This window comes from Anas platyrhynchos, chromosome 7 (genome assembly GCF_047663525.1).
Source record: "Anas platyrhynchos isolate ZD024472 breed Pekin duck chromosome 7, IASCAAS_PekinDuck_T2T, whole genome shotgun sequence".
NCBI classification, from domain to species: Eukaryota; Metazoa; Chordata; class Aves; order Anseriformes; family Anatidae; genus Anas; species Anas platyrhynchos.
The window spans coordinates 12,683,034-12,710,267 of NC_092593.1; the positions used below are offsets into that span (position 1 = coordinate 12,683,034).

The 27,234-nt window shown below is 38.1% G+C and overlaps 1 protein-coding gene across 3 annotated transcripts in view; it reads right to left on the reverse strand.

Moving 5' to 3' along the window:
* Nucleotides 1-27,234, reverse strand: part of CNTNAP5 (contactin associated protein family member 5) — a 286,068-nt gene that overhangs the window by 11,631 nt on the left and 247,203 nt on the right. Inside the window, exons 21-24 of one of the 3 annotated variants that reach the window (XM_038182237.2) lie at nt 13,988-14,118; nt 12,559-12,643; nt 9,397-9,514; nt 2,261-2,399 (exon numbers count right to left, since the gene is read on the reverse strand). In XM_038182237.2, coding sequence (XP_038038165.1) covers nt 9,399-9,514; nt 12,559-12,643; nt 13,988-14,118 — 332 coding nt within the window. In that variant the 3' untranslated portion in view covers nt 2,261-2,399; nt 9,397-9,398. The other 2 variants (XM_072040750.1, XM_027461259.3) reach the window with 2 other exon arrangements.

Genomic DNA, 27,234 nt, shown 5'->3' on the forward strand with positions numbered 1-27,234 from the left:
TGTATGAAGACCTGGGCTGACAAACAGTTCAGAATTCCACCATTCTCACAGATGCATCTGCTGTGGCATTTACAGTATTTTAATACTCTAAAACAAATAGTACAGTAAGAGTCCAACATCTTTATGCCATCAGTGTAGAGCTCAGAATGCCAATATCTCTACGTGTATCTCAGCAAGAAATAAGGTGATTTCCACATCTTTGTTAAATATCAAAATCACAATGTCAGCTTTCATTTTGTGTTTCATAATCAAAAACCATGTGCATGGATAACTGAGCCACAAGTGACTACATTTTATTCAGCATCTGTTACCTATGGGACTTTCTTGAAGGCAATAAATATTCTTGTCTGAAGGAGAGAGCTTCAATTGTTTTCAGCTTATAAATATAGAAAGTTTTTGTTTGTTTGTTTGTTTTTTTCCCCACACACTTACATTGAGATTTCCTAAAGGTCATTTTTGTTGCATCTGTACACTAGAAAACTGACACAGACTTGTAGAGTCAACTTTGAGTTCTATTTTTCTTCTCAGACATACAATAATGATAAATCGAGAAGTGATGAATTGAGATATAAGTGGCTGAAAGTTAATCCTTAACTATCTTCTTTTTATTAAAATGTATCCTTCCCACGCATAAATGTAATTCTAAAGTACATCTATACAAAGAATAATTTGCTATAGATTGGATTTTTTTTGTTTGTTTGTTTAAAGAATCTACCACCCAGTGTTCTTACTATAGCATATAAAGTCTTCAGAACTAACTTGTTCTAAAGATCTTATGCAGGCTTTAATCAAGACCAATGTGAATAGTGAGGCAGTACTGTCATTTAATGTATCATATTGAGAAGAAAATGTATTTTAAAGCACAGAGAGGGTAAAATATGTTTGGGCTTTTATAATAATTCTACATTTCTGATGTAACAGTACTTAACCTTGACATTAAAGTGCAGCTGATTATAAGATTTAAATATATAAGTGCAAAGATGCCAAATTTTGCTCTGTGTTCTGTCCTGCAGTTCTGAGTCTCAGGTTTTACTGACTTCTGAAGTCCAGAAATACTAAATCATCAGGAGGACAGATTACAGGGCAAGGAGTTAATATTTTCAGTATTATCACACATATAGTATTTACATTTTTTGTGTGCTTCAAAGCAGATACTTTAGACAACTCTGGGTGGAGAAAATAAAGTTGGGGGCAGGAGGGAGAGAAGTGCACACACACACTGCCAGCCACTCTCCACAGAGTAATCAGCAGCTTTTTTCCTTATGCAGAATGCTAATAGCAAGATTTTTTTTTTTCCCCATTGACTGTCTTAGGCAGAAGCTGCAGGAAATGGAGATTTGATGCAAGTACAAATGTAAAAGGAATCATATTATGATATATAACAGAGGTTTATTAGTTAGTAAAAGAGAAAGTGGCTTCAGAGGTCAAGGGGCAAAAAACAGCTCTTAATTTATACCACTTTCTGGTCATTAGGAATTCTGCTACATGCAGCGGTGACTAAAGCAGCAACTTGATTGCCCCTGTTTAGTGGTGACAATTCTCCCAGCTGCTCTGAGACTCCTTCTCTGCATACAAATTCACATATGCAAAATTCTTAAGATTCCCAGAGGGCAGTTTCAGGATTGAAAGACATAAACGAACTGTTGGAATCATCTTACTGGCACTGCTCAAGTACTGCTCCTTCCCTTTAGCCTGAGAGAATAAATTACAAGCATTCAATGGAGGTGATGTGTATGTGTCAAGGGGCTCGTACAAAGAGGTTTTGCTCCTTTCTGCTAGGGTGGGAACAGATCTGACTAGTTTGTCATATGATTCTTACTGCTGATCACAACCGGGATATGAAATCTGTGTAACATTTATGTTTTCCTTTGAGATCTGTGACACTGGAGCTATCTAGAGTGGACGGGAATGTCAAATCAGACTCTCAATAATTCAGATGCTGTTTCCACTATGGTGGTGAGAATTTTTTATTTGTTATAGGTATGTTTTAGTATAATGCCCTTTAAAGTGGCATTGGCTAATCCTAAGGCCCATCCTTAACACTCCTGATTCTGAGAGAAAAGTCAGCTTCCCAGTTCCAATGTTTATAACACTCTCGCAATTGCATTACAGCAAAAATGAAAGAAACCTCACACCCTGGTATTCTTTAATTTTCCCATTCCCCTCTTGGCAGGTCATACCTGATGAGGAATATATTGTGGTTGCTGTGTTCACATCAGTTTCCATCAGGGATGCACAGCTGGATTCAGTCAAGGAGCCCTTGACAGTCACAGGAGCAATGCTGGGATGGCGTAAGGCAGCTTTCAGGGGAGCAATGTGGTTATACCGAACAGAGGACAGGCAGCCAGTGAATCCATAGGCATTTGCCTTTGAGACTTCAGGGTCCAGTGACAAACTATCTGCAGCACAACAGAAAAACAGTCTGGGGATTGTCTGTTTTAGGAAGACACATTAAAAAATTAATCCTCTTATTGTTTTACCTACTGTTTTACTTCTCTTTATTCAATTTAAATTGTTCAGGTTCTCTTTAAGCAGTCCACAAGTCCTCCCTGGAATGACCCACAAGGTTACCATCCCCAGTGTTTTCTCTACAATGCTACTTACTTACTTACTATCAAGTTGACTTGGACAAAAAAAAAATAAAAAATACAGCACTGTGTTATCCATATCCTTATCCATTTTTCCTGCTGTCTTAACAATACCTAACACATTATAGGTGCTAATCAGCACAACAATAATTATAAACAGCAAAAATAACAACACTGACTATCACAGGATCCTGGGGGTGATCCTCTTCAACATTTTTGCATCTCTAATAACACCATGTTCACAGATGTGTCTTTCTACTTCCTCCACTCTTTTCACAAAGGATCCTGCTCTCCATTGTCTATTATGTAATGTTTCATGTGGTCCAGTATTGATAGGTTCCTAGTAAAGACTTCCACTCTTCTTCAGACGTCTATTTTTTATTTTTTCCAATCCATGTAATTATGTTGTTAGCATTAACACTTCTTATTTTTATAATAGAGCTGCTAGGAATCCTCCTAATTATGAGCTAGGCTGTAACTCTGCCAGGCCTATTCTACTCATAAAATTCAAAACTATACTTCATTTAAGTTGAAACCAGTATCCCCATGCTCTTTTCCAGCCAGAAGATGAGATGGTGCAATTAATGTATGTGTCTGCCTGTGTTCATTTCACAAAGAGAAAGCAAATTCAACGACGTGTTTTTTATTTAGTTCTAAATGTTTTAATGTTTTGAAAAGTCAATGAAGGACGTTGAAGCCATCTTCTCTTTACTCCAAGCTCTCATTTATTTACTTTCCAGAAAATGAAATTCATACTGCTCAGAGGTCTGTAGCATGATGTGCTTTGGTATCAAGGTCAATCAAACAAAACAAGACAAAAACCACAAATGCACATAAAAATAGTATCAATAATTATTCAAAGTCTTCAAATTTACTTACTAATGAAAAAAACAAAAAACAAACAAACAAAAAAACCCAACAAACAACTAGCATTCAAAACTTTGGAAATAGTTCCAATAATATTAGAAAATAAGGATTCTCAGCTTTTCAGGTTTATTTTCATAGCTTCAAAGAGTAAGATGGTAAAATTTAAAGTAGGTTCCAGTTTTCCTACCATCATTCCAATACAATGATTTAAAACCTCTCAGCCAAAGGAATTTAGGAAAAAAAGTACAACTTCTCTTATATCTTTGTAACTGACTTTTCTACCAGAAAGACATATACATATTTTATGTATAAGAAAATACCAAGACTTCTCAAAATGAGCACAAATCACAGGTTAATTTTGGCACTAAGGATCTGAGTCCATAATGTCACGCAGTCAGAGGGAATAAACCAAGAAAGATTTAGTAATTATGTTTGAAGGTTTTCATAGAAATATAATTTGGAAGAGTTTGGCCATTTTTTCCCAGGGGTCTTATAGGAGACCCCTCAGTCTGCTGACCTATCTATCACTGACAGAGCTGTCATGGGGAAAAACTTCTGGGCTGTGGGCAACTGCCAGAAGGAGACACAGGAAGGGAAACAGTGAGACTTTGCCAATGGAAAAATTGCTGCCTTACAGAGGTTCACATTTGCTCTTCTCAAAGTATGTAGGAAGTATTGCATTCAGGTTTTTAATGAGATTTTGGCAGAGGTATTATAAAACAGACAAAGAATCATTCCCAAGTTTCTGCAAGAAGGCTTATATAAAACCAAAAAGGCTGATTTACAGTATTTGTCTTCTTTGTTGAATTTACAGAAACCTTTGTAAACATTTGTACTCTCAGCCTTTCCTGTTTTCTTAGCTCTGACACAAAAGGTGGTTTTGTTGTTATCTTTTAGGCATCGAGCAATCTAAATTCTTCTGTTCTGCTCCAATGTGCAAAAGGTAAAACCTAAGAAATAATGAATTCTTTTTTTCATGGAACAGTAACTTGAAAAGTCTAAGATAGAGTGCTGTTGAAGGCTTTCTTTAAAAGTCAAATTAAGGGCAAATTCCCATAGTCTTTTCACAAAGTCAGCTTTGCATGAATGAGAACTAGATTTGTTAAAAAGCTTTGAAATTTGAAAAAATAAAAAAAGTAATAACTAAAAAAAATGAAATAAAAATCAAAGAACAAACTGAAAACAACCCGAGAGTCCTCTGATAAAAATTCCACCTGCACAGGTACAGGCTTCTGTATTATAAGGCTTTCAGTGCGTGATTAAGTCTTTCAGAAAGTTGGACTTTCACTGAACTCAAAAGAGTCCTATGGAACTTGGATGTGAATGACTTGTGATGCCCTATGAATCTCCGTGTGGATCATGTAGATTTGTGTTTATAATATGATTACTTGTGGGAAAGGCTTTTTAAAGGTTGAAAGCCATTCTGTCACTTGAAGTCTTTAAATCACAATAAAATGTTTTTCCAAAAGATATTTTCACTACATGACACAGTGCTCAGTAAAAGAAATAGCTCCATGAAGCTCCAAGGTCTGTGTTGAACTAAGGTCATGTGAAATGTCAGTGGCCTTCCTGTGACCTCATAGTGCTGTAAATCTTTCCATGCATTAGACTGGCTTTGAAAATTATACTGAACTGCTGATGATGGTTCGATTTGATCTTATGACATTTTAGCATAGTGTTTCTGTTTGCGGTACAGGAGACTAATTAGAGACTGAGTTACTTTGAATTATCTCTTTGGGGGGGGGGGGGGGGGGGGAGGGTGATTGGTGTGAAAAGGCATTTTTGGGGGCTTTTAAGTAATTTAACTCTTCATTACCTGGAATTTAGGTTTATTTTTCCATAAATTTACTTTTAGTAAAAAAAAAAAAAAATTCTCTGTTGAGTTGTGCATAAGTTGGTCTAACTTTTTGTGGGGTCCTCTAGCTGCTCCCTGAAACCTGTCTGCAATGTCACAGATCAATAAAATTTGCATCAGTTTTACTCTTCTGTTTTCTAGTTTAATGTGTTTGCAGTAGCTTTCCTTGACAAAGAGAATTAGGTAAAACATGCAGTTGTATTTGCAACACTCTACTTATTATATCCACATAATTTCTCTGCTGATTCATTTCTGTTCTCCAAAACAGACATTGTGTTGTACAGCTGTTTTTGTGCACCTCTGCTATTTGTAACACACTTGTTTTAAAATGTTAAATAAAGCAATTTCAAATCTTAATATCTCAGTAATGTGGAATTAATTTTCATCATAAATAGAATAATAGAATTCTTCTGCAAAACTCTAGGACCAAGCATGAGGTTGCTCAGCAATGTATCAGCAAATTAAGACAAAATAAAGGACAGCTAACATGACAGCTAACTGGAATCAAAGAAAGTGTTATCTGTGTGCAGAGAGAGTGGCTCAAAAGACTTTTCTGAAAATAACACTGTAGAAAACGGGACCATAAGCATTACCTACTATACTTATCCCGTCCTTTCTTTCTTAACATTAATTTCATGTCATTCAAAATTAAATCAGAGATGAACATTTACTTGTGTGCTCACTAACATCCAGAAAGGCCCATCACAGATTTCCTGATTAGAAACTTCTTTAATGTCAGTGAGGATATAAAACGTTTTAAATATCTGCACCCTAACTAGCTCATTAATCTAAACATATTACTTAGATACTTTTCACTTAGGTGGACATGCAAAGGATAGTTTACTCTATATACTGAAGCACCGGTAGTCCTTTTTTTCCAGTCTGAGAAACAGAAAGATGCTTTTTGTAGAAGTTATACTATATACTTCACCGCAGTTTACCAAGGTGCTGAACATTGTTGGCAAGGTTACTACTTGGACCTTGTCACTAGATTTGTTTCTGTGAGCCAGAAGTAAAAGACTCTTGTAATCTCCGTATTGCTCCCATCTCATAAACATTTAGTCAACAACCAGGTACCATGTAGTTACCTAGAAATATACTCTACCCTGTTCTTCAACAACCTCCGTAAACATTGCTGATGCTAATTATTAATTTAGAAAGGGAAGAAAGCATATCTTGGTTTAGGCTGGAACCCACAAAAAGGCATCCATGGAAAAATTTCATTTCTTGGTATGAGTCTTCCACAAAGGTGGCAGTGTGAACAACACAGAAACTTTTTGTAGTCAGAAATATTGAGTTCTGCCACTTTGTCTCTTCCTTAGGAAAAGGATGAGATTAAACAGGAGACAGGGCTCCAAGCATTCAGCATACCTCCAAACCACTTCTGAAACAGAAAACAACAGCAAGAGCAAAGAAAAGGGACTTTTTCTTTTGTTTTTCCAGGAATGAGCAGAACACTCCAGGCTTTACTTACTGGCAACTGAACATTTCATGCAAAGTGAAACATTTGAGAATTTTTGTTTCATTAGGCTTAGCAGAGATAATTTCAGACATGCATTTAGTATGTTTTCTAAACGACAGGTTGTCACCGAAAATGAAGGGCTGCTTTGAATGGCAATGTGAAATTTATTACATCAAAATTTTTGACATTTGAATCTTAAACTGTCATAACACAGTCAGCCCTATGTGATTTTGCATAGGCTCAAAACATAATCCATAAAAAGAAGAAAATATGCAAGAAAATAGAGAGACTGTGCAAAAGACACATTTTTCTCATGAGTAGACAGTTAAAATCAATTCAAGTAGCAAAAATTCAAACTAAAAATAAAATTTCTAGATAGGAGTAAATAATCTTGGACACAGTTAGGCAATATTATAATTGGGAAAAAAAAAAAAAAGAGATTTAACTGTGGTGCTACGATTTTAAAGTAAATGATACCACTGGAGAAAAAGTCTGAATGTATTTCATCTCTTTTTAATAGAAACATGATGGCATTGTTGGCTCAGACCTTGGATTGCTTCAAGCGCTTATGATAGCCAAGCTTTTTTATTGTAACTAGTGCCATCTTTGTCCCAAATGTCTCTCCTAAGTAGCTATTCTCATTTTCCCAAATACTTAACTAGGCTACTATGGGGAAAACTATTTTAGACTTAAAATGCACCCAAGACATCTTTTTCCAGGATAAGTTCCTACTAAGAAATAGGCATTTAGGGTGGGAAGAATCTGCAGTAAAGGAGGAAGCTTTGCAATGACAAGACAAATCCAGACTATAACTCTTGCAGCCATTACTGTATTGTAAAAATTGTAGACTACAATATTCTCAGACTTTAAATTTCTCAAGAAATTTGTGAGCTTGAGAGCTTAAAAAATGGAATGACTTTCCACAAAGGGGTTAAAAAAAGGACTACAACTTACGTTCTTTCCATCAAAACTCCCCAGAAGGAGATGCTTCTTCAGGGTTAAGTTTTGTATCTCAGGCTTGATGCCAACTTACCCACTGTGATTTAATTATCCCATTATCATCTCCTGTACTATGACACCACTCCAGGATTAATTGTACTGTGATCTCTTCTGTGTGTGGATTCCATTTTCTTCTTGTGAACTTTTAGTAAGAAAATCTATTATACAAATAATAAAAAATGTACTGCTCCTACACAATTATTTTAATAAAATTACTTTTCAGATAAGCTGAATGATTCAGTGTAAAGACCCCTACAACTTAAGTGTGTTTCAGTTCAAGCTTTTAGAGATAAAAGGTATCATGTAGCTAGGCTACACAGTTCTTTATATTGCTAGTGTAGGAAGTTCTGCTAATTCATTATTTTGAGGACACAAATAAATTAGACAGGTCAACATGAATAGGTGCTAAGGAAATCTTTGCAACCTTTTTCTGCAGAATACTCTTAAATTCCTTTAAAATCTCTTTTCAAATTCCTTTCAAATTTCCTTTACTCTTGTAATCACTACACTACTAGTGTATTAACTTGCTCAGAAGCAAATATGCAAAGAATTAGATTCATTACCCTGCAATTAGAATAATTTCTCATCATCACTGATTGTTTTTCCAGGTATTGTAATAGCAAAAGATTTAGATATGGTGAAGCACGACGAGAAATTTTCAAAGTGGGGAAAAAAAAAACACAACTAAAAGCTGCTGCAGATATGGTCACATCTTAGGTACTTCTGTGCTGATATAACTAGTTCAGAATAGAAATTAAGAACTCCAACACTGAACTAGAGCCACTTTCAGATCCTCTCGTTCACTCTTCTTTCTTTCAACACCATACACATTATGGGGTAGAAAGGAACTGTTATTCAGACACGAATCATACAGTAAACCCCAAAACAAATAGATGATATTTCCCATTGGGATAACAGCTTTTTTATTTTAGACAAGACCTAAGCATATGCAAATGTATATCTGAGATCAGAGAATTACAGAATAATCTAAATTGAAACACACCTCTAAAGGTCACGCAGTTCACTCCCTTGTTTAAAGCAGAACTGGCCTCACAGTAAGGTCAGATTGTCAATAGAATAGAGCTCACGTGGTTAAGTTCAGCAGTATGATCTCTTTAAGGAGCACTTAAAGTAAATGAACTGGGACTCTGGCTAAAATTTCACTAAGGCTTTGCCATAAACTGTACAACCCACTTGGGGTCTGAATCCAGTACTCACTAAAGTCCAGGAAAAGAGTCCCCATTGATAGTGATGAGCTTTGGATAGGTCTTTCTGCGTCTTGCCTTCGTATGTGTGAAGAAAAATGACAACGAACTATGGGATAATAATATTTCTCTATCACTGTTGGATGCTGTGAGGATGAATTCAACAAACGCCTGTTGGCTACTTGAATGCTGCTTCTTTTTACTCCCTTGTCTTCAAAGCCACACTTATATTTAGATTGATCTTTCTAAGGCAGCTATATGGCCCCATTACTGTGGATCTGAACAGCTCACAGCCTTTAATGCTTTTATCCTCCTAGCGCCCCTCTGATGTAGGGATGTTCTATTATCCATGCTTTACTGATAGAGAACAGAGATACTAAAGCTTAGATTGGTTCCAGTGGGAATAAAATGCCTACTTACCTTTATATCTGCACATAAACGGCTTGCCCAAGGTCATTCAAGCAGTCTGTGGCAGAGTGAGTGCCCCTATATTTGAATTCCAGGTGAACCCCCTCTGCCTTAAATGGAAGGCTTTTTCCTGGAATTCAGAGATGGGTGTAGGGCAACCATTCAAAAATACAGATTTCAAAAGCAGAAAAAAGTATCAGAGTGTAAGTAGCTTTTGACTAAAGAAAGTCAAAAGGGGCTGGGGGTAGTGGGAGACTTAAAATTTGGTCATTGAATAAAACTGTACTTTTCAAGAGTTCCCGCTATGCTAGCATGGTTATCATAAGAAAATCTAGTAAGGAAGGGGTTTTAATCTTGTGAGATGTCTTTCTGGAAGCCCTCTTAGAGATTTCTCACCCAGAGGAAAATGAATGGTAGAGTCAAGAAAGAAGATGATATAATCATGTGGTTAAGCAACCATAATCAAACTATTAGAGCAGGCGAATGAGCAGTGCTATTCAGGTTAGAAGAGACAGAATTTCAGAAGAGTATAGTACAGATGTACTCTATACAGGGTACAGTTTTTCTATATGGTTCTATTTTGGTGGTAACTTACATGGTACCTAAGTTTCAGTGACATTCAAAACAAACACTGACGGAAGTTTAGATCTACTACTAAGCATCACATGCCTCCAGAAGTTTATGCTTACGCTTTTACTGAGGGGAAGAGGATGATGAACAAGGAAGAAGTTGGAGAGTATTGGTTTAGGTTAACAGTATTCACCTTTTGGTAAGCCATCATTATAACAAGCTATGGTTAATATTTTACCCATAAAATATTATAAATTATGAATGGACACATTAATGTAAGTTCTACCTTCCTAAAATGATAAAAGTCTAGTTCCTCATTTGATACTACAAGGCAAGCAGTCTTGATTTTGTAGCAGTTGGGCATTTTTCGTTTTTTTATTGTCATTATTGGACAGTTTACAACTTCAGTAAATTTGGAGAAGATACAAAACAGTGTTGATAGACCAGACAATCTCTCCAGCATTCAGAGGGACCTTGACAAACTAGAGAAATAGGCAAAAAGTAACCTCATGAGCTTCAACAAAGAAAATTCAAGGGTCTACACTTGGATTAAGAATAACCCCATTCGCTAGCATTGACTGGCGGCCCAAACAGTTGGAAAGCAGCTTTGCAGAGAAAAGACCTGGGGGTCCTGGCGGACAACAAGATGACCATGAGCCAGCAGTATGCCATTCAGCAAAGATGGCCAATGTTATCCTGGCATCCAGGTCTGTCTTGGGAAGAGCAATGTCAGCAGACAGAAGAAGATGATCCTTCCCCTGCACTCTCTATGAGTGTTGCATAACTGGAGTGCTGGGTTTGATTCTGGGCTCCCCAGTAGAAAGCAGACAAGGACTTACTGTAGTAAGTCCACAGAGGGCAAAGATGATTAAGGGACTGGAGTATCTTTTGTATGAAAAAAGCCTGAGAGAGCTGGGTCTGCTCAGCCTGAAGAAGAGAAGAGTCAGGGGAATCTGTGACCTGCAATGTGAGGTCATAAGGACTCTCCTCAAAAGAACTACAGCTGTGGGATAAAACTTGGCAAATGAATCCCTAACACAGAAGAATAGTCTGAGGAAATTCATTTCATATATGAAGAAGAAACCAGAATTAGGATCAGGCTGGAATTAAAGTGACCTGCTGGGATGAATTGTGAGATTCCTGGTACAGTAATAAGATTCCCTATCAGCTGGATGAACAAGTTCATGACTCTAGCATCATTATATAAGATTAACTACTGCTATCATTAATGTTATTAGTAGTACAAAATCCCAAGAGACTTTGGAGCAAGAGAAAAGAAAACAGAGGAGGATTTATCCATTAGAATTTGTCTAGAGACAGATCTGTGGTGTTCAGTGGAACTGAATGCCAAACCGCTGGAGATACACATCTGGGCTTTTTGACATTTTAAGAATCTTGTACTTGTAAAATTTTACTATTTTTGTGGCTACATCTAGCTTCTCTCCGTGATGCTCAGTTGCAACTTGCAACTTCAGTTTGCTGGTTATATGTTTGAAGGTCTTTGTGCTATGTTCCATTTGCTGTTCAGAAAAGCCTTGGTTTACTGATTTGTTATTTATAACTGGAGCTTTAAGGTAGAGATCATGACAAGCAACGCTCTTTCAATTTTTCAGCACTACAGATGACCCTTGACAAAATGAGATTTTAGCTTAGCCCTTACTTGGGTTGAAAAGTGTCAGGTCCCCAAACCTGTCCATAAAGGCTTGGAAGATTGCTGCATTCTGACCAAACATCAGTTATAATTAAGAGGAAAATCAGTTCCTGTCCTTAATCTACTCAGTAAAGCATGATGCAGAATGCACTGATGTCATTATATACAATTATATTGTACAACTAGACACTAGAGGATGTCTATTGTTTCTGTCTAGCTACCAGTCCCAGAGGCTTTGGGTGCTATTAATAAAGCAGATAAATTGAAATAATGAAACAGATGGTAGGCTTGATAGGGAGGCCCAACTCTAACAAAGGACTACAACGTTTATATCCAAGGAAGCATTTAGAATCTTACTGGGAAAGAATGACTCTCTTATGTAAAGTGCTGTGACATACTTGAAATCAAACAGAGGAATTCTACTTTTCAAATTTATGGCCAAGTTTTCCGGTCTTGTAATGGCTTTGTAGTGTGAAAGGGTAAATACAAAGACGGTCCATGCACAGAGCATGCAGAATTGTGGCCACAGTGCTACATGTAACACAAACATTCCTTGCACAATTCAAACAGAAAAGGACAGGGAGTGCAATACGGATAGAGAGGATGAAGGCTTACACCACTGTTCTTATCATTAGGAAAAAGAAATGGCTTCAGAGGAGCAAGCTACAGTCAGCAAAATGATGCCACCCTGTGCAGCCACACAGGCTATATGAATCACTTTACTGGAGCGAGCAATGGGAAAAGATAATATTGCTATCAGTGCAAACAAGTAAAGCTGCCAGATTTTTGCATAGACAAGCTTTTACAAGTAGGAGTACTAGAATGCTCAGGCTAACCTTACAGCTAAATCAGCCAAATAAAAAACCAACTCTGTTAAAAAGCCAGCACACAGAACAGGTTAACTCAAGCACTATAATAACTGATGAATCCAAAATATTTTTAGTAAAACCTACCTGTGACCTTGCCCAAGGTAAGTGATTTGGTGGCCTTAAAATCAATCTCAGAAAAGTTGTGTTTGAGTTTGAGAACTTGATCAACCTGGAAGAAGACAAAAAATTAGTTCATTAAAACAGCACACAGATACCTCTAGATCTTTCTGTGTACCACAAACTTGTGGGAAAGCTCTCAGCTGCAAATAACTTAATTCTGCCCCCAAGCGTGATTCAGTTTCTAAAGATAGCAAAGTGAATGTGCTTTAATTTTTGAATGAGAAGCTGAAGGTGCACAAGTATAGTCATATAAAGGGATTTAAAGAAACTTCCCCTGCAGAAAAGCTTAAAATGTTTAACACTGAAATTCCCCTACTTCCCAAATTTCATGTCTAGTCACTTCAGAGTGCACTCAAAGGAGACCTCTCTAGGAATGCATTGTGGAGAATTAGTTCTCAATAGAAGAAAGCCACAGTGTGGCAGACAATAGAAGACTGACAATAGAAAAAAACCCTGACTGTTAGCATAAACCTCCTTCCTAGATAATCAGGCCTACCTATTTTAGTTGCTGTGTTAACTGCATATTATTTTAACAACAAGAAATGGAAATTGCAGAGGAAAGAAAAAAATATGGTGCTCCCTGTGTTTCTTTTGTTTTCTCATTCTATTCTTTCATTAACACATGGTTTCTCCTTAGACCTACCCTGCCACTCCTCTGTTAAATGATCATGGACCAGACATACCAAATTTAATTTGGAATTTGAAATGATGTAATTAGCCTCAGAAGGAAAGCAGAAGGAGCAGTAAGATGGCACTCTTCATCCTGCCTTTGAAAAACAGGCAATGCAAGAGAACAGGGACAGATGAGGGGTCTCACCTCCCATGAAACCACCACAGTAACAGGGCACACCGAAGGGTGGGCCTACATCTAGCAAAGGAACAGGACATCAGCAGGCTGCACCCTGCCTTCTTTCAGCCCTTCCTCTTTGAGAAGATGAAGCTGCTGTAGTCATATTTTCCTTTGGGGCACATACACCTAATGAAATAACTTTCCCTGGTGCTCCCTCCTTGGTTGTTTTTCTCCATATGGCAGCTTTTAAATGATATACGTTGTGTACTCCCTTTGGGCCTACAGGTCACACAGATAACCCTAAGCCCCAGCACCACTCTAGTGGGCCAGATGAATTTCTGGTCAAATGTGTTTCCCAGTTCACAGATTGTAAGAGACAAGGGAGAAATCACTCTATAGAAAATACCACTGCTGGGCACTCTTTGAGGCATGGTCTGGGCCAGGCCGTGGTCTGGATGGAGCTTTTGTTTAACTCACAGGGCTTTTCTTCTGCTGGACCTCCTACTGGCAATCAGGCACTGAAATCAGTGGGTCTGTTTCTGGCATGAAGTATTCCTTTACACCAAACTGGGAATTTAGCCCTGAAAATAAGCCATGACATACCTGAATGATGAGCTCCCTGCCATCTCTGTTAATCTTCACATGGTGCAGCTCTCGGTTGGCAAAATTTCCAGAGTCGATTGTGAAAATAAGAAGCCCATCCTTACTCAGCTTATATCGGACCTGTAAACTTCCTTAAAAGCAGAGCAAGATTCTATAAAACTTGTGTCCATAATGAGATACTGTTCAATACCTTTACATAACATATAACTTATTTTCTTTTCATTATAGTGGAGAAACAAGGTTAAAAAAAATCAAGAAACAGGTTGAAGAGAGATGACAGAGTTCTCACTTTAATGAAAGGTATGGAAAAAAAAATGCACTGGAGGAGTTTTTCTTCTTACTAGCTAACAAACTCTGCTGTGGAGAAGCATAACTTAATAGAGTAACTGAGTGTAACAAAGAAGACAGTGTCTGTCCCCAGGTCAGACATTGAGCATGGCCCCAACAGCTGATCTACGGTAGTCTGTGAAGGATTGCTTCCACCAGAGGGCATGCAGGCCTTGCACTATTCTGTTAAACTAATATTGGTGCATTTTACTATTCCAAGTGAGGACTTCATCAAGATATAACAGCCAATGCAGAAGACTGTGACGAATGTGAGAATTATAACTTAATTTCAGGCATTTAAAGGCCCAGATTCATTATGATTTATATGCTATGCGAGAAAAGATATATTGCAAATGATTAGCAAAAACCACTTTGGTTTTCTAAACTATTTGAAAAAAATAAATAAAATTCATTTAAAATAAATCCCAAACATCTCTTTTAGTTTTTGCAGAAAATAAATACAGCATTGTGACTTCAGAGACACACCACTGACCCTTGATGTAGTCTGGCATTTTAGAGAGGTGAATGAGCAGCCCTGCTTGGCTCCTCTGTTTGGCCATATTAATGCTGTAAAACTGACTTCTTGTCTAGATTTAGAGGCAGAGGACAAGAAGTGGTTCTCCTTCACTGCATAGCATGGACATAACTGCTCTCCTTACCCTTGGCCTTAACGCAGGAATGGCCTTAATGCAGCTACACTGCAACAGCACTTGCAACTGCTGTCCTTAAGGCTCTTGCAAAACTACTTTATGAGTATAAAACAATGGATAAACTTCCTGCAGAGAAGGAATTTTGCAACCCCTATGCAACTCACAGTTATGTCAACAGTTCTTCCAAATTGGACCCAAAGTCCCATTAAATCATCTCTCTTCCTTTGCCCCACCAGGATGTTTGCTGCTCAGGCTCCTAAGAGCTGCTCTTCTTCTAACATTCTGTGTAATCCCAGATGAGAACTACCTCTCTCTGAGCTTTGAGGGATAGAAACAAAGCTTTCGTAGATGAGAGGGAAAATGAGAATGAACTACTAGGATGAAGGCTTTTTAGCTGACTGAGAGGTCTACTGGATCAGGTGATGGTTTAAATGAAAAAATAAAAAAAGTATTTAAAATACTACATTTACTTTCTCACATGTAGTCATGGAAGTAAGAGGGAAATTTCTGAAGAGATCAAGGTCAGTAACAACTCCTAAATTATCCAGTGTGATAATATAGGTCCTGATTCAGCTGCTCTGATTCATACTGCAAAGCTCCTGTCCCCTCATTGCATGTCCAGGACAACTGTTTATTACCTTTAAAGTTAAAGGTCCAAACTTATATCATAGTGCCGTTTTCTTGTACATTTTCTGAGTGATGCATCAACAGGGAATAAAAGTGGGAACATCTGATAATAACGTTAGAAAGACATGAGAAAAAAAAAAGCCCAAGTGTAAAAAAAGTTAACAGAACTTCTTCAGACTTGCTCATTCAGTAAAAAGTGGAAAGGTTGTCTCAACCTGCATGTCACAGCTGAGATGACCACACAGAATAAAGTGAAATGCATTGTGACAGAGTAACAGAGTGGTCCTAATTGAAAATCACATCCCAGAAGAAGCGTTTTATTAGCCACTCACACCTCTTACCTGCAGTCTTTGAAAAAGGCCTAGTGCAAAAAATGGAACACGGCCAAGATTTGGTCTGTGACCTTGTACTAGTTGATTAGTTTGAAAATCTAAAAACACGCTTGTCTGCTCTTTTCAAATGCTATGATCACACCAGTATATAAAATAAAAATGGTACTACTACATCCAGGCAATCAACATAGTAACCAGCACATTTGTGTTCAGTCAGCAAGATATGCAATCTATCCAGGCTCTTAGCTGCTTCAAATAGGGATTTACTCATTGTCTTCATCAGAGAAACACCAATTTCTGCTTTAAAGTAGAAATCATTTGTTCAACAGAGACAACGGAGGACGTTCTTGACATTCATTAAGAAATAATTTTAATTTCTGTAGTGATATTATTTTACCTTAAATCATCAAAAGAAATAAATGAATAGCATCTTATCAAATCACTCTGAGTACCAATAGACAGTTTTTTATTATTATTATTTTTTATTGGATGGCTGTTCTTCAAAACCATTTTATTCAAGTTGGCCTGTGGTCAAATTTGCATTAATATAAATCATAAGTATATGGGCTCATGTCTCCAGAGATGTTTTGGCATTTACACCAATGGAGCTAAGAGCTGATTTTGATATGCATTCAGTATCAAAATTTTTAGTGTTGGCAGAATACAGAATTGTTACTTTGGTAGATTACATTGCCTTTTTACTATTTGACAGACAAAATAAATGGGTTATTAATTAAAATTATTATTAAGATTTTTTTTTGGACTCTGAATTTTGATTATCTGGTCTGCTGGCTTTTTCTATCATATCATCCCAGTGTCACTAACCACAAATAAAAACCTGTGCATAAACCAGTTCCTATTCTCATTTTTGCATGATTTCTGCTTCACAATAGGGATTCACACTAATCATAAGTAGCATAATTTCTGGCAGTCTTGTTGCAGTCATGCTTGTCATCTTCTTTTCAGCTCCCTGTGTCTGAGCATGCACACCTGGAGTGCCATAATGCTCAAGCAATGCACTGCCTGTTGTGTTTTCTTCCTTCTCTAATATATTTGGAATTGCTGGAGGCAATTTCTATCAAGTCCATAAAAGAGGGAGGGAAGGAAAGAGAGAGGTATCATGTTTTTAGCCTCGGGCAGTGAAATTTTACTGGACATATTACCTCAGTAGTATTAGATAAGAGTAGATTCACAGTTAATGATTATAGCCATCCCTTTTAGCTTCAAATTCTGGAGGTAACTGCCACTGCAGACTATGGATCAACATGCAGATACACTGCGCTACCTCCAGAACAGCCTGACAGAGGAGCAGGCATAGTTTAGCTGCTGTGTGACCTCTTTTCTCCACTTCTGCAAGAAATGAGTCCACATGGGCTGCAACACTACTATGACAAGGCAACTACTATTGTCAAAGCTAGTTTGCTACACACCACTGTGGCTTTCAAACTGTAATTTGCAGTAGTATAATCCATGACTGTAGGGCTGAATGACATCCCCCCGCTCATATCAAGTGGCTTCACAGCCATTTTAACAGGATTCCATGGGGATCCCCTTGTACAGAGGAATGTTCTGGGAAATAGACACCAAACGGAAGTATTTATGCCATTCCATATTGGTGAATAGGTAGGGGTTGATTCTTCTGAAACAAAACACTCCCAGGGTACACTTTCAGCGGTGATGGAGGTCAGGGTTAGTACTTGCTAACAGTACACTAATGATCAGTATCAGCATAACTAAACCCCAGGCAGCTACAGAAATAGCATGGTGCCTTCAAACTGTTTCTACCCATTTCCTGGGGACAAGAAAGATGAAGTAGCAGCTCTTGAGTTTAGTAATAATACATGGATATTATGCTGGTTCAAGACTTCAAAGTGCTCAGCCTGAAGAAGAAAGTTCTTCATATGCAAGGTTCTTGTTACGCGAAGTCTTCAAAAGACGTTTAGATGTAGAACTTAGGGATATGGTTTAGTGGGGACTGTTAGTGTTAGGTCAGAGGTTGGACTCGATGATCTTGAGGTCTCTTCCAACCTAGAGATTCTGTGATTCTGTGATTCTGTACCACCAGGACTACTGGTCTTATGTCATTTTGTCTTGAAGAACCAAACAGCAAGAAAGGGAATGACAAGCTCTTGGGGTCTGAGACTTCTCTGCGGGACTTTTGTTTATAGAAACGGGTTTTAAATGAGCCCAGATTGAACCCAACATCTAAAACAAGTTCAGTAGCAGTTTTTAATGACTTAAACTGGCTGGAGCAGCTGGCAAGACATCTTGCACCCCTCTGAGAAACTGAGGTTAGTGCAGGGAGCATGTGTGGCTGGCACACATAACATGTACAGCTTTATCACCATCATGTAACATCAGGAAAAATCATTTAAATCAGGGCAGGTGACAAGGTCAGTTTGGGAGAAGTGTGTATGTATAAAATATGAAATACTGCATTAGGATAAGGACCTTATAATACACCTGCATGTCCCGTTGCCACAGAGGTACTCAGAAACACAAAAGTACCAACAGAACCACTTCAAGCTCTATCACACTGGCAGTCACCCTTGTCAGACAGTAAGGTGTTACTGATGCTAACCCTACCCACCCTCAGCACTTACTGAGCTATTGCTAACAGACAAAATAATAAAGGACAGCACCAATTAAACAACAGGTGGGAAATATTAGTAAGCCTATTGATATTGCTGCTATTATGAAAAGAGTTAAAATATTTAGCCCCGAAAGTAATTTGCAACTCATAAAGTAGAAATGTCGCTTTTTCATTCCTGATTGCAGAATAGCAAATGACAGCTTTCAGTCATCTCCACCACAAAATACCTCTCTGGAAACTTGTACAACTTCAGTGTCTCTCTTTATAGCCTAGATATTTAAAAATGAACAAATGCTTTCTTGGTTAGGAGCAGCTGGCTAAGAAACCTGCTCCTTAATTAGCAGCTTCTCCCCAGGGATATTTACTCAGTAAATTTACTCTTCAGTGGAAGTGCCACTGGTGATTCAAAGAATAGGGCCCATCTCCTCTGCATCCACTGGCTTTTAACTAAGAAAATACTTGTACATTTTTAGGAGATGACTCTTGTTATTTGCTTTGCTCAGAGAAAACAAAGAGGAGAAACTGCCAAACATGTTTGCTGATACAATTTCTCAGCTACAGTGTTGGTTCGGATGACACTGTTCTATAGGGTTAAAAAATAAATCATGCCTCCCAAATTCTGCTAATCTCTTATGACAGCGAAAAAGATGTTTATTTGAATACTTCACACTCAAGACTTGAAGCATTCAGGACTTACAGAACATATTCAAGACATCGTATATTAATAACACACTTTCACATTGCATTTCTTCAATTTAGAAGAAAAACAAAAACAAAACAAAAAACAAACAAACAAACAAACAAACAAAAATAACCAGCCCCCTCCCTATAAACAAACAAGCAAGCAGAATAGGAGTCTGTCTGGAGGCCCATGACCTCAGCTTGCTTTGCAATCCTGCTAGGCAGCTGGAGCAGAATTAAGAATTTCACTTAAACGTCAACAAATGCAGCTAGTTCCTTTATACGACTGACAAATTTGTTTAACCTTGGTAGACATCTCATTTCCACCAGCCACCAGTTGGCTTAACACAGGCTGACCAGCAATTAAAAAGGAACTGGCAGATGCATCTTACTCCAAAGATAGAAAATATTGCAAGTCTAAAACATGACCCAGAGGTCCACAGTTGTATAGCTCATCATGCAGTGGCTTATACACCAAGGTTATTCCAATGATTTTAAGGGGAATGTTCTACACAAAACAACCCATAGTCATGACCATGTGGCTGGGCCTAAAATGGGAAAAGGGCTAACCCATAGATATGGAATATACTAATCAATGTCCACATGAGATCAGCTCATGGGTATCCTGCCATCATACACAGCAGTATATTTGTGTACCCTGGAGGCAATAGAGAGAGCACTGCCACCATTCTGGATTTACCAGCTTTTTACTATTGACAAATCATTTTCATTCTCTGTGCTACAGATTATCTGTTGGTGAAGTAGATGAATGCTAACATCCTTTGGAAAATTATAGAAAATCTCTGGATGAGCAGCAGTTTCAAATAATACTATTACCTACTATCATCTGTTAGTCATTATCACTACCTCTCCATGTCATGTCTAGCTACTTCTTTCTGATGAAGGACTGGTTGCCTTTTCTTTTACACTGTGATGCTACATTAATTACTTTTTTCCCCAAAGGTAATTTAATGCAAAGATGAAGAGAAGAGTTCAGGGCATCAGATGAAATTAAATCTCCCTGAAATTATCTGCTTTCTGTTTCTGAGATTTATTCTGGTAATTTTTAACCTATACTTTTTCCATACATGCTGTGGAATTTCAGAAGTCAATTTAAGACCCTTCATTTAACAAAAGCTATCCGTATAATACTATTGGATCTGATGCTCAGATCTCTCCTCTTGTCTTTGAACACACACTGTATGCCATTAATCTTCTCATGGTCAGACACTCAGTAGGGTCCTACAGTTCACTCATCTTTGTATACAGAGAAATCTTGCCAGGCTTTGATCTTACAGTGTACTTTAAATTTAAGATTAGTGTAGCAGCCAGGCTGGCAGGAAGAGCCTTTACTTTTTACCCAGTGAACAAAACAAAGTATCATTTTATGAATTATATTTCACAAGTTCAACCTGGCTTTGCAAATTACACATCAGCACCAACTCTGTGCAAACAGCTTGTAGGCAAAAAAGACCAAGAACCTCTGCTGTGATACCCCAAGGAATCCACGCCAACCTGCCTGCACCAAGATCCTGGCTCATACCATTAGGCCTCTTTGCAGTAAGGGCACTCTTCTGGCTCATGTACGACTTGGTGTTCATAAGGACTCCAGGCCCTTTTCTGGGAAGCTGCTTTCCAGCTGGGCCGTGCCCAGCACGAACTGACATGCCAGTTCTCTCAGTACTCATGTGAGCTCATGGATATATGTATGTCCAGTTTCCTCTCTCACCAAGGGTACATCTTCCTTGTTCCATATTTTCCCCCAATCTCTGAGACATAGGATTCCTGAAGGCCGGTCTTGCTAGTAAAAACTGAGACATAAACACCCATTTTCCTCAGGCAAAGAGGGACAAAGTCCCTCTTCATTATCCAGTGTAACAGTCAGTATAACTCATTTTTAATGGTAAAAATTAACATGCTAATAGGGATGCTATAATCAAGACAGAAGAAGGTTTGCCTGTTTCAAGTTGGGTGGAAACAGCTACACTGCTCCAAGGCAGCACTTGAGTTTCTGTCAGACTACATATCTCTATGTCCATAATATAGATACTTCATAATTTAAGAATAACTGAGAAATGACTAAGATCAATCCTCATGGCTAAAGTTTTTGGCAAGTCAGGTTGTAAATAGACCCTTACTTCAGAATTACTGAAGAACACAAACACTCACACGCATATATAATCTGCAGCATCCACTTAAACAGGAGCTTCTGACTCTGTCCTTCCTCTCCACTCCTTTTGGGACAGCTCCTTAGAAATCCAAAAACAAAAAATGACTTTTTAACAGCACAACGTGAGCTTGACATTTTGATCTTCCAGGAGATAAACACCTCCTTCAGTCAAATGTAAATGTATGTTTTCTTCCTAGCTGATTATCTGCAGCTTTTGGTCTGGGGTTTTATGGGAGAAACCAGTAAGTTGAAAATCAGTCTGTATATATGCAGAGCAAAGATCAATTATTAACTGCATGCTCAGCCATTCCTGCTCAATGTAATCCAATTATAGTTCCCTTGTTTTTCCCTTGTGGGTCTCCAGAACATCTCTTGACCCTTTGGCACAGTAAAATGATCTTTGTGAGTACAAACATGTCCATGAATTGAGCTAATGAGACAGATCTTTCAGTTCTGTCCTCTTGGAAAGCAGATAAAGAAAACTGCCAGACTCTTTGGCTGAATACTGCGACTGCTTCTCCTTTCAAAGAAGTCTTGTACACTTAGAGATTTAGAACAGCATATGTTAAAACAAAACAAAACAAACAACCAAAAAAGGCTTTGGGTGCCAAGTCCACTCAGATGACTCAATGACTCAGTGCAGGATTTGAACTGAAAACTCTAATCAGCGTGTCCACTTTCTGCAAGGTGTGCATACAACAAGGGATCATCCAAGGGACCAGAGATGTTTCCAACAAGAGAAGTTTCTGTGTTTACATAAAGAAAGTGTTTGGAAGATCTCCTGCCATTCAATCCTTCCCACTTAATGGTGTCACAGACAGTGTCCCATTCAGAATCAATCAGGGGCTTTTTTTTTTTTTTTTTACATTCAGCATTCCTGATCAAACTCTCACTGCCCACGCCCCCAGTAAACAACATAAGATTTCAGGACCTGAAATGATTTTTAGAAAATATATTCTCCTATTTGCCGTATAAAAGCATTTAATGATTTAACCCAGGACTAGGCAAGTTCTTAGTCTACATTTCTTAGTCTACTCAGAGTTGCTTGAGAACTAATCTCCTCAACAAAGCTGTCTTCCTCACTTCCCAAGATGACTTACTTTCCTGTTCCTGATCTGTTAAAAATAACTATACCTGAACCTTGGCACAATTTCCCACTTCACAGTCACGTAAATTATGCAAATTGTTCAATGGGTGTTGAAACTCTTTAAACCAGAAAATGTTCTCAAACAGAGAAAGCCCCAGTGTAGACTTGAAAGTCACCCCCCAAACCCACCCCAATGTTGCAGTAGATTCTATTTTCTCTAATTTAGCTTTGTTCCATTGAACCGTGGAGTGCACAGATTCAACAGTCCTTACCTCAAAGAATGAATTAGTTTATTTTGGCCTGCCTTTAACAATGAATGACAAAAATTTTGTTTTTGTCGGAGAAAAATTGTTGGAGATGCAGCTCAACAGATTTTCAAGGCAAAAACAACAAAGAAAATTTACATGTCTTCAAGAGAAAGGCTGCTGCTGAGTTTGAGACAGAAGGAGATGACAGTAGAGTACTAGTTTATTAAAAGGCAAAATGTCAGTAGCTTCTCAATAATGACATTTTCTTTTTTTTTTTTAAAGAGTGTTAATTTAGCCCACCTCTATTACAACTTTTGGTTTCTTTTCCTATTAAGCAGCAGCTGATTTCAAGAACTTTTAGGACAGGGCTGTAAGGCTGATCTATGTCCTGCTACAATATTTTGAATATCACAATATCACAGAGCTGATAGAAAAACTTTGCAAGCTGTTTTCAGTTGCACTTTTGCTTGTAATGTGCTCTTTTCTTGTCTTTAATCCTTCCTATGCAGTTTCAGAGACTTAATTTCCCGAAGAAACTGAGAACAGAGCTCACTCTAATGACAATAGGTCTTGAATAGAGGCAATAAAAATGGGACTCAAATTACTTAGTTTCTTAGGAGATCAGATACATTCAGATTCATTTCAGTCATTCTAGAATAGTTTTAGATCCTATCTCTTTTCTTTGATGTTGGCTATCTGCTCTTTTTCTAGATTTGGAATTGAAGAAACCCAACCACAGTAACAGACAAAGTCAAGAAAGAAAGAAATATTTTCTAGACATCATCATCACATTCATATCACATTTGATCACTTGCAGAGGGAAGGAAGAGTATAGAAACAAGAGGCTCTAATGGTTTCTATCCTGACATTTCCCACTCCCATCAATTTCTATCTTTAGGTATCAAGCTGAGTGCATTATAATACTAAGCTATTGATAATTTGGTGAAATAATGCAAATTTGCAAAAATATGCAATGAAAAGGAGAGTGTAGCCTAGTTCCCCAGAGCCTCATCCTCAGACTGATGCAGTGCATTTGCAGCCCTGGGAAGAAAAAGTAGTGTGTGTGTGTGTGTGTGTGTGTGTGTGCAGGGGAAAGATGAGAAAAGTGCAAAGGCAGGCCACATATGGAGCAGCTCTGAACAGAAGACAAGACCAGCTGTATTTGCATAACACTGTGGGAGCAGTGCCCTTCTACAGTGTTGGTATTGCCGGGAGCCATTTATAAATGGACCAGATTTTTACCCACCATTACTGTGACAAGCTTGAGAGCACACCCACAGTGACTCTGCTATACCACAGCTCTGTCCATAAACACAAAATAATCAGGTTACTCAGCTACCCCTCAAGGATGAAAGATCACAAAGCACATGACCTTGCAGCACTATTCATAAGAAAGCACAGCTCTGTGGTGTGCAAATGTCTTCCATCGTGCAATTAATGACACCAAACCAGACTCCTCACCATTTGATTAATTAGTGTTACAAGATGCAGATGTTCAAGGGCATATACCCCCTGAAAAAAAAATCTAGAGAAAGGCTTGTGAATGCCCCATCCTTGGAAGTGTCTAAGACCAGGTTGGATGAGGCTCTAAGCAGGTCTAGTGGCAGGTATCCCTGCCCATGGCATGGGGGATGGAATTAAGTGATCTTTAAGGTCTCTTCCAATCCAAACCATTCCATGATTCTAAGAAGACTGGGGAGGAGAGAAATGCTAAATTATTTCATCCATTTTCAAACGCACATGTATGATATAGGAGACTAAGTATTCATTAATAGCAGAAAGAATCCCTACTGAGTCATCTTTAAAAACATAAACTTTTGAAGACTTACCCATGCCATGACACGAAGCCCATTGACCAGATGTAAGAAAAACACTTTGATACAGATAAATCACTAGAGTGGGAACTGTTTCTAGACATACTAGTTGCAAGGCACCACTGAGCATCTAATTTAAGAGAAGGAGGTCATCTGTAAAGATCCAGAATGGTAGCTCCTACACTGACACATGGTGGTACCCAAGATCTGTTATATTTATATTTCCTAAATGAAGTACCTGACCTCTAAGGCTCCAAGCACTGGAAGGGCTTTCTGTGTGAGTGGCAGTGTGCAGCGTGCATAAAGAAATGACTGACTATGAGGAGATTTTATTTCCATTCCCAGATCTGAAACTGACCCGTTGAGTAACTCTAAGTAAATAATTTTACTACCGAAATTCTGGTGTCTCAGTCAGTATGTACTGTATGTTTTAATGATGTGACCTCCTTTACAGTCTGCCAGTGGAAAGTGCTTGGGGTTAAATGTGATTATTTATTAATTTTACTGAAACCAATTGATTTTACAGGGAATATTTCACACCTGACTGGATTAGACCACAGTTGCCCATACAAGTTCATTTTCACATAAGCTCCTTTCAATATAGTCTAAATATGAACAAGCCTTGCAGACACTTTCACTTCTTTTATGTTATTTAACATGAGAAGTCTGAACTACCAGGAAGATTCTTCTCATTGCTATTTTTATTAACATAATTTGCATAGTTGGTTTGTGGTTAATAGAAAAAAGGAGTGACAGGATACATCACTAGAAGCTTCAAAAATACAAAAGTTTGGTTGTGTTGTGAAGCATTAAAGTATACATAGACTGTTCCAATATAATTTCTTAACAAGTGGAAAGGGCCTTAGGATTATGTCAAAGAATATTACTGCTAACCTCTTGAGCGAGAATGCCCATCCCCATTTCACCAGAAGCTTAACCTTTATTTAACTATCAGTTACACAGCAGGGACCTACCTAAGTCCTACTATACATTGTCAGTCTCAGCAAATATCCTTGAAAATAAGCCAATAAAAGAGAAGGAATTGTGCTCACTTTTAATTGTACAAAGAATATTATTATTCATAGTCCAGTAACTTTATGGCAAGCATAAACCTCTTGGAGGAAGAAAGAGTAACACAATCTGAATAATCTGAACATTATTTTCATTGGAACAATTTCAATTCCAACAAGACTAAAAAATAAGAGGACATGAGATTTAAAAAAACTACTGATTTGGAACAGAAGACAGAGAATATACATGACTAAAATGACTATCCTGACAGAATAACACAGGAGCAAGCACAGAACAAATCTGAAAGAGACTTTCAGGACTTAACAAACAAGGTCAGCTAGTTATCTTAATTCTTTGTGTACAGTGTTGCATTTAAATAGTCCAGGGATTTTGAGCCTGACATCTCACCAGCCCTTTAAACTAATGTTCTCTTCATTTTACAGATGAGCAAAGATAAATACAGAGATGAGAGAGACACTACTGTCCAAACTGCCTCCTGATTCTGAGTGTGCTGAGAGCTACTCCACCTACTTTCTGGAAGTGGAAGAATCTCTATCTCTTTCTGAGTCAAAGAGGAGATCTGCAGATAATGCAGCTGCCTAAATGCAATATTTATTTTAAAATCTGTGGTTCTGCTGAACTACTACAAGAGATCCCAGTGTCCTGTTCCCAACTCCTTCCCCAATCACCATTAGAGAGTTCCTGCCTCTTAGAGACCTCCCAACTGCACCTTGCTGATGGCTGCATTTCATCAATAAAAGGCAATTGACTCATGTTTCTAAGGTCATTTTATACTACTCTGGCAGCAGTAAAGGTGATATAAATGGATATTACATTTTCATTTACTTTAGGGCTATTTTTGATTGCTTGATTGGCATAAAGAGACCTCAGTGTAACTGAGAAGCAAGTTCCAAGCTTTCACCTCAGCAGGGACTAACCTCTCCAACTCTGGAGCTTTGCAGTGGAATATTCATATATCTGAACATCATATACACTGAACACCTGCATCTGAGAGCAAAGTGAAGATGGAAATGTGGGACTGGATGGCAGAGGAGAAAGAAGAATGTTTCCTAAAGAGTCCCACCATCCTGCTACTTCATTTAGGGGAGATGGGCCCAAGCTGATGCTGCCCTGGCAGCAGGAGGGGCAGCCAGGGATTAGGCTATTCATCCCATGCCAGCCTGAATGCTGGCCACATGACATAACCAGGATATAAACTACTGCAAAATCCATACAGAGAATAAAACCTCTTTTTTTTTTTTTTTTTTTTTTTTCTCCTTTATACTTTAATTTGATAGTACTTCAGAGGTTAGCTATTTTAGAATTCACAAGTCTTCAGAGTGGTCTGGGTCATTCGGTCAAATGCACATATTCAAGCACATAACATTAACTTTCTATTGTTCTGCCACAGGCTAGTGACTCACCAGTATGCTTAGTCATCATTTCCAGTGCTCCAGTGCCTGATAAGTCTTGAATAATTCAAATATCCCAGTTTGTCTAGGATGATGCATGTCTGGAGTAAGTTTTTTGAAAGCACTGCAAGGACTCAGAAGCTAGAGACTTACTGAGAAGACAGACAGTCTATCCCCCTAAAATCTTTACATGTTTTCAGAATGTGCCCACACCATTTACCTTTTAATAGCAAATGGATGTTCTGGTCAGCGAATCTAGAAGATCTGGACATTTTCTGGCTTTAATATTCAGACG